The 13,724-nt window shown below is 46.9% G+C and overlaps 1 protein-coding gene across 2 annotated transcripts; it reads right to left on the bottom strand.

Moving 5' to 3' along the window:
• Window positions 1–7,559: 7,559 nt before the first annotated feature.
• On the bottom strand, window positions 7,560–13,596 carry EIF1AD (eukaryotic translation initiation factor 1A domain containing). 2 transcript variants are annotated; one of them, XM_036326579.1, is made up of 6 exons: window positions 13,302–13,596; window positions 11,451–11,728; window positions 11,202–11,310; window positions 10,995–11,103; window positions 10,779–10,826; window positions 7,560–10,283 (listed from the first exon to the last, which is right to left on the bottom strand). In XM_036326579.1, the coding sequence occupies exons 2-6, from the start codon at window positions 11,535–11,537 to the stop codon at window positions 9,977–9,979; spliced, it is 660 nt and encodes a 219-aa protein (XP_036182472.1). In that variant the 5' UTR covers window positions 11,538–11,728; window positions 13,302–13,596; the 3' UTR covers window positions 7,560–9,976. The 2 variants fall into 2 exon arrangements, with proteins under 2 accessions (XP_036182472.1, XP_036182473.1); XM_036326580.1 differs by having other exon boundaries at window positions 7,560–10,230.
• Between the last annotated feature and the right edge of the window lie 128 nt (window positions 13,597–13,724).

Raw genomic sequence — 13,724 nt, 5'->3', positions numbered from 1 at the left:
TCAGTGGTGAGGTCCCACCAGCAGTATTTCCCGGACCCTTGGGAACTGGGGCAGCAATGCCTCCAAGGAGGGTGGTGTGAGTGAGGGTCAGTGAACTCTGCTGGAGCCTGGGGGCGAGCCAGCTGGGTGCTTTTCCATTTACTCTGGCTGACCTCGGGCAGTAACTTAGCATGGAGTCTCGGTGTTCTTATCTGCAAAATGGGGGCATGATCTCAGACTTCCGGGGCTGGTGTATAGCATAGTTGAGAACATTCATTACTTCAATAAATACATATATATGTGTATTACCATATATACACAAATAGAAGGGTGTGATGAGATCTGGGATTTACTTTCAGTTACTCCAATATTAAAAAATATCAAGCCGAAACCAGTTTGGCTCAGTGGATAGAGCCTCGGCCTGCGGACTGAAGGGTCCCGGGTTCGATTCTGGTAAAGGGCATGTACCTGGGTTGCGGGCATATCACCAGTAGGAGATGTGCAGGAGGCAGCTGATCGATGTTTCTCTCTCATCGAGGTTTCTAACTATCTCTCTCCCTTCCTCTCTGTAAAAAATCAATAAAATATATTTTTTAAAAAATCAAGAAATATGGGGAGAAGGGACTAGCAAGATGTTGATAGTTATTGAAGATGGTAATGGGTACAGGGGTTCATTATCTCATTATGAGTGTTTTAAAATTTCCATTATAAAACTTGGTTTCAGGAGAGCTAAAAAATGTTGGCTTAGCAACAGGAAAATGTACATATGTTCAGCCAAAGACACAAACAGGAATGTTCAGAACAGCACTATTTATAACTGTCCCAAACGGGAAATAACCCAAATGTCCATCAACAGTAGACAGGATAAATGGTGGATATTCATCTCTTGACTTTAAGGACCACCCCCAAATTAGCATAATCATTAATGACCTTGCTCCTCGTTCCTTCTTGCTTTTTAGTTCTCTCCTCTGGGTCATTTTCATTCTTTCTGAGGTCCATCTTCCAGAAGCCCCTTGTGTCTGTTGGTGATAAACTCCCATATGCTGCTGGTCTGAATATCTTTGCCTTGGTATAGGATGGGGTGGCTGACCTCGCTCACAGGGCTGTGGTCAGACTCAAAGTGGCTCCCCCTTGGGCATTTCTGAGACTCGAACACCCTAGGAAGATGGAGTTGGCCTCACCCAGGGCCTCCACTCTAGCAGGCTGGGTCCCAGCCAATTGGGCCACACCCCTTCCCTGATTCTTGAGGCACCAGTTCCTGCCATCTCAGGGGATTCTGGTCCCCAAATCCCTTAGCCTGGCATTCCAGGCCCCATACCTTCTAGACTTAACACACCACATTACCTTCCCTTCCTCAGATGCCTGGCCTTTCTGTCCTCTGTGCACCTGCTCTAGGGGACACTTAGAGAAGCCAATTTCCCTTTGTACCAATATATGCACTGTCTTGGGGAGTAGGGAAGAGAGACAGGAGGGGTCCCCCCAAAATGTCAGCTGTGGACAGAAAGGGGGACCAAAAAAGGGGAGGACCTTACTACAGAGGCCTCCTCTACAAAGCTATCTGTGGCCACAGGTAATATATAGGATTGATAAGAGACCTGATTGCCGAAGTGCTAAATTATGGGAGTAAAATGCTGAATTATGGGACCTACATGAAAGAGGAAGGCACTTGGAAGTTCAGAGATGAAGCAAAGAGGGATGAATCCGAAAGCTTCAGCAGTTTCTAGAAGGGGAGCTACTGACATAGAGGGTGAGGCGGTCCCCGGGGAGAAGACCCTTCAGCGATTCGAGTTCTGAGGTCTCAGCCCCTCCGCCCACTCGTGTCCCACAGCCTTCTGAGCCCCGTGCTGTTTTCTGAAGCAGTGTTTCCGGCGGTGGCGGCGGCGGTGAGATACGCTCAGCCATGGACAGTGCAGTGTGAGGCCCCCGCACCTGGTCTGGGAAAGACTAGGGCAGCTCCCACCCCTCTCCCGGGTCCCTGAGCAGTCTGTGTGCCTGGGGGGAGGGGCTGAGGGGCCTTGGTGAGTGACGGCCCGGTGGGGACGTGGACCTGTGCTACCAGCGGTGGACCAGGCACAATTGCTGCTGGACCCTTTGGTCGGACAGACTGCTGCCCTAGACTGGAAGTGGGATGGTGGTTTGGGTGTGCAGCGCGGGGACAGTGGCTGAGGTTCCGCTTGAGCGTGCTTACTGCGACCCCTGGCGGAAGCTTCTGTCAATGTCTGCTGACCATGGAGCCAGGAATGATTACTCCTCACACCCGCCAAGGTCATGCGGCGGGACCACAGGGCACACCCGGGATAAGAGGAGAAGAGTGGGCTTCTCTGGGAATGAATGAGAACAGACCCAGCACTGTTCCATGCTCAACAACCCGGATGGCTAGTAACAGCGGTTTCTGGTACTTGGCGCCTCACTGTGAACCAGCAAGGGTTACAAACCGAGTGGGTACTTGAGCGTCGTCAGGCTATCATGGCAGCGACTGGAAAAAGCCCGCCAGCGCTGGCACTCAGGAGACAGCGCCAGCCGTTGCTAATGCCTTTTCCCGTGTCACCAGGCAAGGCAGGCAATGCGCCTTTACAACTTCCACAGGGCCTTTGGCGTGTCTTGTACCAACGTGAGCCACTGCTGGTGTCCTGACTTCCGTGACATTAGTGATGACAGTGGTTCCTACTGAGGAAACCACACGCCTCGGGAGCTGCAATAAGCACACATCAGCTCTAGGCTGTTTGCTAAAATGGACCCAAATCTGAGCACACAACAGCAATCACACAAACCCAATCGCAGGACAGTTTTATAACATAACTGGCCTGAACTTGCCAAGAGTCCATTTTATAAAGAACAGAAAACATTAAGGTGTCTTCTGTTCTAAATTGAGACTAAAGAGATATAATGATTAAATTAAAACTATGTGCGTTGTGCCTCAGAATAAACCAAACCTATTGACACCTTGATCTTGGACTTTAGGCCTTGGCCTTCAGAATTAGAAAAAAATAAACTGCTGTTGTTTAAGCCAAAAAAAACCAACAAAAACCCCCAAAAAGCTATGTGTGTTGTGTTTACAGAAAAATGAATATGGCAAATGTTATAAATCGGGGCCTATGGGGCACGGTTACAGAGTTTTGGACAGGTTCAAGCCTTAGACTGAGGAGAGGGCACAGTCCTCTCGTTGCCACGTGCAAGTCCCGGCTGGAGGGCAGAGCCTTCCCAGCACAATGATAGCCAACAGCTGGAGTTGTGAGCTTGAACCTATGGTCCGAACATGTGGCCCCACATGCCTGAGTGATGTGGTCTTGATAGAGTTCAGGTGCATGTAGTTGAGTAGGATTGAAACCCACGAGAATGTTGTAAACATCTTGATCACTCCCCTACTTTGCCTCGTGGCATCTGCTATAAAATAAAGAGACGGCTTGTGGGCACGGGCGCTGTCCATCAGAGGGGCAGCGTCCCACCGAGACCCAGCTCATTCTCTTGTCTGTCTTTTCTAAGCCTTTCACCACCCCCACTCAGGGTCACTGAACCAGGCTGAGCTGGCATGGCATATAAGGTGCCCTGGTGCTGAGTATGCCATGGTCGTGCCGGCTCCTCACAGGGGCCCTCATGAAGGGTATTACAGGTACTTATTTTACAATTTTAATCTTTTCTTTAAGTTTGAAAATTCCCTCTAGTTTGGGGTGTGCAAGGAGGTAAAGCTGAAAATTAATGAGCTAATTAAGTAACCTACCAAAAAGGTTAGAAAACCACAGAATAAACCCAAAGAATATAAGTATAGGGGAAATACGGCAAGAGCAGGAATTTTAAAAATATGAGGAAGCTAACAGTAAAGAGGAATGGCAACAAAAATTTGGTACTTGGAATCTATATATATAAAAGCCTAAGTGACAGTCCAACCGGTACCTATGACGTGCAATGACCACTAGGGGGCAGATGCTCAACGCAGGAGCTGCCGAGCTGCAGTTGTGGTTCTCAGGTGCACCTGGAACCAGAGAGGAGGGAGCCCGATTTTGGGGTGTCATCCAAGAACCACCCTCTCACAATCTGGAACCCCTCAGGGGATGTAGGAGAGCCGGTTTCAGCCAGATCCCTGCAGGCCAGGCAGAGGGACCCCACTCACACCGCAGACGACCTTCAAGCCGTGGCCCCAGGTGTGGCCAGCCAGGGGAGGGACTGCAGGAGGTTGGCTCCAGGGCATGTCCGGCCTGTGTCACCCAGTCCCGCCCCGCCAGCCACCTTCTAATGAATTTCCTTTCAATGTGCACAAATCCGTGCACCAGGGCACTAGTAGACTAATAAACTTCTGCCAAGGCTGACAGGATAAAAAAGAGAGAAATAACAAATAAATAATATTACATGTAAATAAGAAAACATAACCTGGGTACAGTCAAGACTATAAACATAAGCGATTCTATAAACAATTTTGTGTCAATAAATTTGAAACCACAAATAAAAAATGAGAAACTACAAAAATATTTTTCCTTGAAAAAATAACTGACTCAAGAACAGAGCAATCTATTATTAATAAAAACCTAGAGTTAAAAATCTACTCATCATCCCCAAAATATCAGGCACTTTGGTTTTAAAGTTTTATCAAAAATTTAAGAAATGCAAACTTCCAATCTTAACATGAACACATGTAATGAAAATAAATAATAGAGAATAGTCTATCTTAGGAGGTTTGCATAACCTTAATATAAAAACCAGACAAGGGCAGCACAGGAAGGAAAAGCTCAAGCCATCTCACTTAGGAACCTGAGTGCAAAAGTGTCCCAAATATCAGAAAAACAAATCCAGCAACATACTGAAAAAATGTCATGATTCTTATTCCAGGAATGCAAGGATGTTTTAATGTGGGAAACTGTGTCAAGGTATCTCCCCCCCCCCCTCCCCCCCACACACAGATGTCACCACATTTTCAGATTTAAAGGAGAAAACCCATGTGGTTAACTTGGATTGTCGAGTGTGCTCCTTGGTACACATACAAGATGGGGCAAAAGTAAGTTTACAGTTGTTTGTATGGAAAACAATGCAATTAATAAATAATAATACAAGAATAAACTTCTGTGTACTCATAACTGTAAATCTACTTTTGCCCACCTTGTATATGGGTGGCTGGATGACCGGGGAGAAAGGGAGCCAGGCTGCGGGGAGAAATAGTGGAAATAGCCTGGCTGAGAAGGTTGGTCCTAAAGGGACAGAGGTACAGAGCCTGAGGGCCACAAATCGCAAGCCTGACTGCAGGAGGGGTCAATACTGTGAGGTGACCAGTCATGAGGCTTGTCCATGGCACTGGGGAGGGAAAGGGGGCCCTTACAACACTCAGCTCATTCTGGAAGGTCTATTCACACAGTCGGATTCTACCAGAGTTGAGAAACGGGTGGAATTCAGCTTCAGAGAATGAAAAGGGGAGAAGCATGCAGAATACAAGGACTCTACCTCCATCAAGATTCTGAGCTACAATCCCCAGGAGCTAAGTGGCTAATAGATGGAGAAGTAGACATGAAAAGGTCTCAGAGGAAAAAAAGAGTCTATTAGGTGAGTTACAGAATCATTGAGAACTGGAGAAAACGTAAGGCCAAGCTGACAGACACAATGCCAAAAATATCACACACAGTGGGCAGCAGTCACAGGAAAACTTACAGATCTAAATATATTTTAAAAAAAAGAAAAAAAATTAAATTAGCAAAACATACAACTCAGAAGATAGAAATCAGAAAATAAACCCAAAGAAACAGGAAGAGGCCAATAAAGTAGGCATTTGCAAAGCTAGTCAAAGAAAATACAGAAACCGGGACGGATACCTGCTGGTCTGATTTGCTCTCCCTCCTTTCCCTTTTTCTGGGACAACCTCTATTCCATGGGAAACATGTCATACGGATCAGGGGTGGCTCATCTTGCCTCCCCTCAGCTCCCTAACTCCCTCCTCAGCCCTGGCCACAGTGATTGCCCAAGAGAGGGCAGGTGACTGAGCAAGACAACTGTTCTTTCTGGAAATACATGAATCACGAGGAAAGAACTCTTTGTAAGGACTGAGTGGAAAGGGGAGCCTCCTGTAGGCAGTAAGGGACCCATCAACCAGAGAAGCAGAGAAACAATGAGAGCCCCGAGGAACCACGCTGGCCCTGGGTCAGCTCTGCCTAAAGCTCCGCTCTCAGATCGCAGGCCAATGAGCTTGTCTGATTCTAACGCAAGTGAGATTTTGTCACTTATGCCAATTACTACACATGACATTTTGCCTCCCCAAACCTTAACTATACATAAAATGATTCTTTAAAAAAAGTTATCAAAATTGACTCCAGGATAGAAAACTTGGATGGAATGCCTAAGTGCAGATGTTTTTATAAATAAATTTCACCAAATTTTGAAGAAACAAATAATTCCTTTTCTACAAATTCAAACCTGAAGAAAAAGGTGAAATGTTCCTAAACCAGTTCTAAATGCCAGCGTAACTGTTCTCCAATGGGATAGGGAGCTCAGATCGTTAAAACAAAAGGTGAGCCCTGGCTGGTGTCGCTCAGTTGGTTGGGCATCCTGTGCACTGAAATGTCGCTGGTTCTATTCCAGGTCAGGGCACAAGCCCGGTCTGTGGGCTCAATCCCCAGTAGGGGGTGTGCAGGAGGCAGTGGATCGATGTTTCCCTGTTTCCCTCTCATATCAATGTTCTCTCTCCCTCTCCCTTCCTGTCTCTAAAAATAAAATTTAAAAAAAGTGAAATTTGCCTGAAAGATATAAAAATCCTAACTAAATATTATAAAATCAAGCAGGGTTTACATCAGAATGTGAGAATGGTTCCATATTAGGGAATCTATTAATGAAAATCAATACAATAAAACAAAATCTTTTGATTATCTCAATAGATGTAGAAATTCATCATGATGTGTTGAGTGAAGAAAAACCCCTCAGTAAGCTAGAACGGAAGGAGATACCTTCAGCCTAATGAAGGTTATCTGTGAGAAACCTAAAGCAAGAAAACACGAGAACTACTCCTGCTAAGAGAGGAACAAATAAGGGTGCCACTCAACATTATACTGGAGGTCCTGGCCTCTACAATTCAAGAACAGAAATGAGCATAAAGGATCAGGTAAACCTACCTCTAGCAGATTTTTACTCTTTTGTCAGCAAGAGAATCAGAATTCATTTAGATTAGGTGATCCCACAAAGATGGACAGCTTTCCTACACACCAGTGACGGTTAGAAATGTAATTTTGAAAGACCTATTCATAACAACAAATAACTCTCAGATTCCTGAGACTAAACTGAACCGGAAACATTAGAGACCCACATGAAAATAACACTTTACAAAAGGACAAACATAACCTCATTTTTGGATAAGAAGATTCATAAGTCTTAAGATAGTACTTTCCTCCAAATCAAACTATGAGATTTAAATTCATGCCAATGAAAATCTCAACAGGACTTTGAAATGAAAACTGACAATCCACTCTAAAGTTCTTATGTCAGAAAAGACATGAAACTATGAAATGTTCCAGGAACAGGGGCAGGGGTGAGGGAGCTGTATCAATCATGCTACAGAATGTGTTCTGTACACAGATAAACATGGCAGATTAGAAATTCCAAGGAGACCCACATATATGCAGGAATAGAGTTTATTTTAAAAGGTATCCTAAAGCAATGAGGAAAGAATGAACCATTCAATACATGATAGAGGGACAAGTGGCCACAACTTTAGGGGAAAAAGTTAGCTATCTCCCATAAAAAATAAACTTCAAACGAATTAATACACATCTCTACCTCATCTGATGTTTACTCTTTGTGTGTATATATACATTTTTTCATTCTTTTTTAAAACGTATTTTTATTGATTTCTGAGAAGGGAGAGGGAGAGATAGAAACATCAATGATGAGAATCATTGATTGGCTGCCTCCTGCATGCCCCACACTGGGGATCGAGCCCACAACTCAGTCATGTGCCCTTGACTTGAATCGAACCTTGGGCCCTTCAGCCTATAGACTGATGCTCTATCCACTGAGCCAAACCATCTAGGGCTCTCTCTCTATATATATTTTAAACATCTGTATGTACACATACACACAAATACATATATATGTGTATATATTTAAAGCTAGACTAAGCAACATAATAGAAAGTGAGGAGAGGAGCAGATACATGTGGAAAGGTTGAAGTCCCATTGGATTACAATGGAAAGGAAAAAAGACAGGAAGATCCATGAAGACAATGTAGGGTTGGTAAAGGGGAGGTGTGAATTCTCACCAAGGGCCTACTATTTCTTATTTTCTTTAGAAAAATAAATAATAAATGTGTGTGTGTGTGTGTATTAGTGGCCCGGTGCACAGATCTGTGCACATTGAAAGGAAATTAATTAGAAGAAATATGTTAATATTGCTATTAACGTATTTCTCGGGTACTTCACCCAAGAACCGCTGCTGCCAAATCACCACAGCTGGCAGTTCCTATGTTGAGCGTCTGCCCCCTGATGGTCAGTGCATGTCATACCTAATGGCTGGTTGAATGGTCGCTTAGTCTTTTATATGTAGAGATACATATAGTTTTATTGATTTTTAGAGAGAGGGGAGAAAGAAACATCCATGTGAGAAACATGGATCAGTTGGGATTGAGGGAGGAAACCTTAGCTCCCTCAATCCCCGACTGGGGATCAAACCTGCCCCATGGGTATGTATCCTGACCAAGAATTCAATCCACCACCTTTGGTGTACGGCACGCCAACCACCTGAGCCACACCAGTCAGGGTGGCCCACTCTTTCTTAATGAAGTATAAGCTGTGGTAACTAGCAGGGGAAGAGGGAATAGGTAGACAAGATAAGAAGTTTCAAAATGCACCCCAGAGTTGATCTGCTAGGCAGTGCTGAGGGTTTGTTTGAGGTTTACAATTATAAATTTAAGGTAAAACAAGTGAGCCCAGTTGGTGGTTTTCTCTAATAGTTACAGGCACAGAGGTGAATGATTGGATTGGCTGGGGTTAGGTTTTAGTAGCTGAATACAATGAAGGAAGACAAGGGAGTGAAGGGTGTGGGCCATGGAATCCAAGTTGCAGAAGGAGGAAAGCAGAGATAGAATGGTGGGAATGTGGTGGAGCTGGAGGATAAAAATAAAGAATTTCTGCAGAAGGGGTAGTTGAGCAAGTAAATAAGTAAGCCAGAAGGCGGTGATTGTACAGGTATTTGACTTCTAAAGGTACTACAATTTCTACTGATATCAGGGGTCCAGGGAGTAGAGATGTAGGCAGCAGGCCTGGAATAGAAGACCCGCATTAGTAATGGGGATTATCAAGGAACTAAAGAGCCACAGTGCTGAACAGGCCCATCCATGGGATGTAGAAAATGACTAAGCAGAGGTAAAAGACTCTAAGCCAAGAGATAAACTCTTCTAGTCTGAGGAGAGACTACAAGGTCAACGCCAGCAATGAGGAGTAACGTATAGCCAGAGGTTAAAAAAAAAGAGAGAGAGATAAGTGGGATGATGTGTTTTACAAGAGGGCTGAGGAATGATGGTCTAAGTTGCCACAAGGGTCCAGCAACCAGGGGATGCACACAGCAGCAGGGAGGTGGGCACTCCTGCAGGCATGGTGACTAGAAATGCAGGGAAATCAGCTCACGAGGTATATGAAATTCATCCTGAGTGTTTCTTAGAGGCAACGGGGGACTAGTCCTATGGCTGTGATCCTGAAAGCCTGAATCAGGATTGGCTGCGAGCAGGCAATAAAGTGGGACTGTTCCCACTTATCAAGTACATGCAAGGAGAGACAGCACAGGGCCCGCCACTGACTAAGTGCCCAATGAGAGAGACGGAGAGAGAGAGAGAGGAGAGAGGAGAGAGAGGGAGAGCCTAGGAAACCTTAGCTCCCTCAATTTAAATTCATTCAAAATGTCCAGCCATTCCCTATTTCCTGCCCATGAGACCTACCAAGGAGCAGTTTTTAACTGTACCACAGGTCCCTTCTCCCTCCAGAGAGCCACTCGGACACTAGCACAAGTCACCACCCACCAGGGGTTTAATTCTCCTGGGTCAGAAGGTCAGTTCAGAGAGGATCCTGCCTTGTCCCCACTGGGGGGAAGATCTGCAGAGCACCCTGGAGGTGTCCAAGGTCAGAGGGGGAAAAGTGGGCCCTGCAGCCTCAGGCTGTCTCCTCCTCCTCGCTCTCCTCCTCGCTCTCGTGATACTGTCTACGATTGGTGTTAACAAAGAGGTCAGAGTCATCTTCGGAGCTGGACTCTTCTCCCGATGACTGCGGCTCAGCTGGGAGTTCTGGCTGAGTTGGTCTTCATGGGGGAAAAGGACAGAGTTAGCCCAGTGCCTTCTGGGAAAGCAAGATCTGCAAACGAAAATCCCCACAAAAAGGAGGACCCTGTGGCCACGTAGTCAGGGCTCAGCAAGTCAGACAGGCAGTCGGAGCAAACAGCAGGAGAACTTGGCCAAGGAAAACAGGTTAAAGACAACCCCCAGCCCCACCCTCAAAAGTTTACTAGAGCCACTGGTTTTAATAATAAGGGTTCTACTTACCAACATGCAATGGACCCACACTGCATACAAATACTATACTAAGCAAATTTTATGAGCATTCGCTCCTTTAATCCCCACAAGGCTGCTATTTCACAGGGGAGGAAATGCAGGCTTAAGAGATGAAGTAACCTGTGCACAGTCCCCAATTCACGTGGCAAAGCCAGGATTTTCACCCACGGAATTTACCCACACACAGAGTCACATATTGAGGCGCTCTCACCAGGGAGAAAGACAGGCTCTATTTCCCCAAGGCACTAGAGCTTGAACCCCCTTTCCTGTCTTCTCGACCCTAAGGCTTGAACCTCACCTGTTCCTGTTGTTATTGTGTTTCTCAGCCACCTCAAAGGCCTCAGGCCTGTATCAGGAGAAAAGCCAGGGTCAGAAAGAACAGAGAAATCTCTCAGCATAAAAGCTGTTTCCAGCTGTCCCTGCCTGGGATGCTATGATCTTTCCGCCCCTAATTTCACAGCTAAGTCAATCCCTCCCGGAAATCTTGCAGCCAATGACCCAGGGGACCACCTACCAGAGCCCATCCTTCTGCAGAGAGCGCACATGGTCTTTGCAGAGCACGAAGGAGATCTCAGCCTTCACCTTTTCTCCCTCTTCAATAGGGTCAACGATGAGAAAGTCCCCTGTAGGCAGAGAGGAGAGGCCAGACAGTCCAGCTTGCAGTGGCGAAAGCCAAGGCCGCAGGAAATGGTTCTAGCTCCTAGAGAGCTGCCCCTCTCACCTCTCTTGATCCAGATGTTCTTGCGGTATTTGGAGGGCATGCTTACCAGGAAGCGCTGCCCCTGGGCTGTCTCCACTTCATGCAGATTGTTCCCTGGGGTCCTGAGTACCTGGTCCGGGAGACCGAGAACCAGTTGGCCTCATCAGCCACCTCACAGACCCACTGAGCTGGCTGCCCTCTCCCCCACCCCAGGGCTCCAACAGGAGTGGAGGGGTCGGGGCAGAGCAGCTTATGCCCAATGCTACTCACCTTCACGATCTGCTGGTGGTCAGAGGGCACCATATGCTCCCCCAGCACCTCCTTCACCACATGCTTCCTCTTGGTGGCCTGAGACATGCCGGTCCTGTGCCAGGGTGGTGAGAGGCAGCGGCTGTCCCCCTCTCCTGAGTTCCTCGGATGGCAGGATCAGAACCCAGGACTGTTTTGAAGATGGGCTGGGACCTTTTACTGAGGAGTGGCTGTGTCCTGGTTAAGAACGTGGCTCTAAAATCTAATTGCGTGGATTGAAATCTTAGTTTGACTATTTCCTGTGAACAAAAAAAAAGGGGGTTGTATGGAAAGTGACCTCACAAGGTGATCTGATAATAAATTCCTAACTGGCCGAAACCGGTTTGGCTCAGCGGATAGAGCATCGGCCTGCGGACTGAGGGGTCCCAGGTTCAATTCCGGTCAAGGGCATGGACCTGGGTTGCGGGCACATCCCCAGTGGGAGATGTGCAGGAGGCAGCTGATCAATGTTTCTCTTTCATTGATGTTTCTAACTCTCTATCTCTCTCCCTTCCTCTCTGTAAAAAATCAATAAAATATGTTTAAAAATAAAAATAAAAATAAATTCCTAACTGGGCAGGTCATGGTGGGTAGTCACGCCCCAAGCCTGTAACTTTTTTTAATTTTAGAGAGAGAAGGAAGAGATAAATGTCGATTTGTTGTTCCACTTAGCTGTGTGTTCATCGGTTGCCTCTTGCATGTGCCCTGACTGGAGATCAAACCCACTCTCTTGGTGTGTCCGAACGGCGCTGTAACCAAATGAACTACCCGGCCAGGGCCCAGGCCTATAACTTCTTTAACGGAAGGTTTTTAAGTCCTGACCCTCAAGAGAGCATATAATCTCATTAACGATCCTGTAACCCAATCCCCACCTTGCTTTCTCCCACCCTTTTGTAATCTTCCTTAGCTTCATCCTTAAGTTCAAATTTATAAGTGAAACTGCAAACCTATTAACTTCCAGAGGGTTTAAGATCTTGCTCCCTGGCATCTGCTGTCAGTTTGGCTCAAATAAATGCTTATAAAAATTCTCCACAGGTTTTTGCCCTAACCCGTTTGGCTCAGTGGACAGAGCGTCGGCCTGCGGACTCAAGGGTCCCAGGTTCGATTCCGGTCAAGGGCATGTACCTGGGTTGCGGGCACATCCCCAGTGGGGGGTGTGCAGGAGGCAGCTGATCGATGTTTCTCTCTCATCGATGTTTCTAACTCTCTATCCCTTTCCCTTCCTCTCTGTAAAAAATCAATAAAATATATTTTTTAAAAAAGATTAAAAAAAAAATTCTCCACAGGTTTGGAAGTTTTCAGGTTGACAATCCTTACTGTTCAATTCTCTAGGCCTCCGAGAAAAATAACAGCTAACCCAGAACATTTATTAGGATGAGAGGATGTAAGCAAAGGACTCAGAACAGCGTATGGCACATAAAAATAACTCATGTTATCTTAAGTACTGGCATAACATAAAAACTAAATAAATCATCCTGGCAATCGCTCGGGAAGAGATAAACTAAGCGGTATCGTCCTCGATATGCGTGTGCACCCCAGTGCAGCTCAGCCACACAACACAGATGCTCGCCGCCTCAACACAATACAGGCAGAGGCCAGAGAGGACAGCGCCGCCAAGGTCCAGCCAGGAGCGCCTCGAGGCCATCAAAGGGCGAGGGGAGCGGTCTCGGTCCAGGGCACCTGCTATCTTTCTGACGAGTTCTGAGATGACAAGGACTGGCACCGCCAACACCGGCGGTTTACCAAGGAAAACTCCCAAGTGCTACTTCCGGTTGTTTTCTGCCTTCCTCCCCTATCCCGGAGGAAAAGACGCCGAGAGAGACCCACGCCTACCTGCTGGCCCTCTTCTCCCAACGGCGCCGCTGGGACGATCCCGTTCGTTCTCGAGGCTGGACGCAGGGAGTGGCTGGTCCACGACTCACTTCGCGGCTGAGCCGATGAAAGCACAGAAAATGAACCTGCCGGTGCGCTAGACGGCGGAGTTTGCTAGGACTCAGGTCTTCAACGTCTCCGGTTCCTGCCCGACTCCTAAAAGCCCGACACGGTTCGGCCTGAGTCGGACCCTTCCAAGAGCAGTACTTCCGGCGCTCTGCCGTAGGCCTCCGGCCACCCTCCTCCTTTCTTGTCCGTCCCTCTAACTCTTCCTGCCGCCAAGTGGGCCAACGCTGGGTCCTTGAGTTCCGGATGCCGTGCAGCGGGGGAAAAAAAGTTTTCTTCACCGAGGCCTCTTCTCTGAGACCGGAAATGCTGCCCGAG

Source organism: Myotis myotis, unplaced genomic scaffold, assembly GCF_014108235.1.
Source record: "Myotis myotis isolate mMyoMyo1 unplaced genomic scaffold, mMyoMyo1.p scaffold_m19_p_10, whole genome shotgun sequence".
In the NCBI taxonomy this organism is placed as follows: Eukaryota; Metazoa; Chordata; class Mammalia; order Chiroptera; family Vespertilionidae; genus Myotis; species Myotis myotis.
The sequence above is the reverse complement of the archived record's forward strand: the minus strand, read 5'-3'. Positions and strand labels throughout refer to the sequence as shown.

Coding starts and splice junctions, on each gene's coding strand:
- EIF1AD (XM_036326579.1), bottom strand. CDS start 11,537: ATGTCTCAGGCCACCAAGAGGAAGCATGTGGTGAAGGAGGTGCTGGGG. Junction 11,311..11,450: donor ACCACCAGCAGATCGTGAAG/GTGAGTAGCATT, acceptor CTCCCGGACCAG/GTACTCAGGACCCCAGGGAA. Junction 10,284..10,778: donor CACAATAACAACAGGAACAG/GTGAGGTTCAAG, acceptor TTTCGTTTGCAG/ATCTTGCTTTCCCAGAAGGC.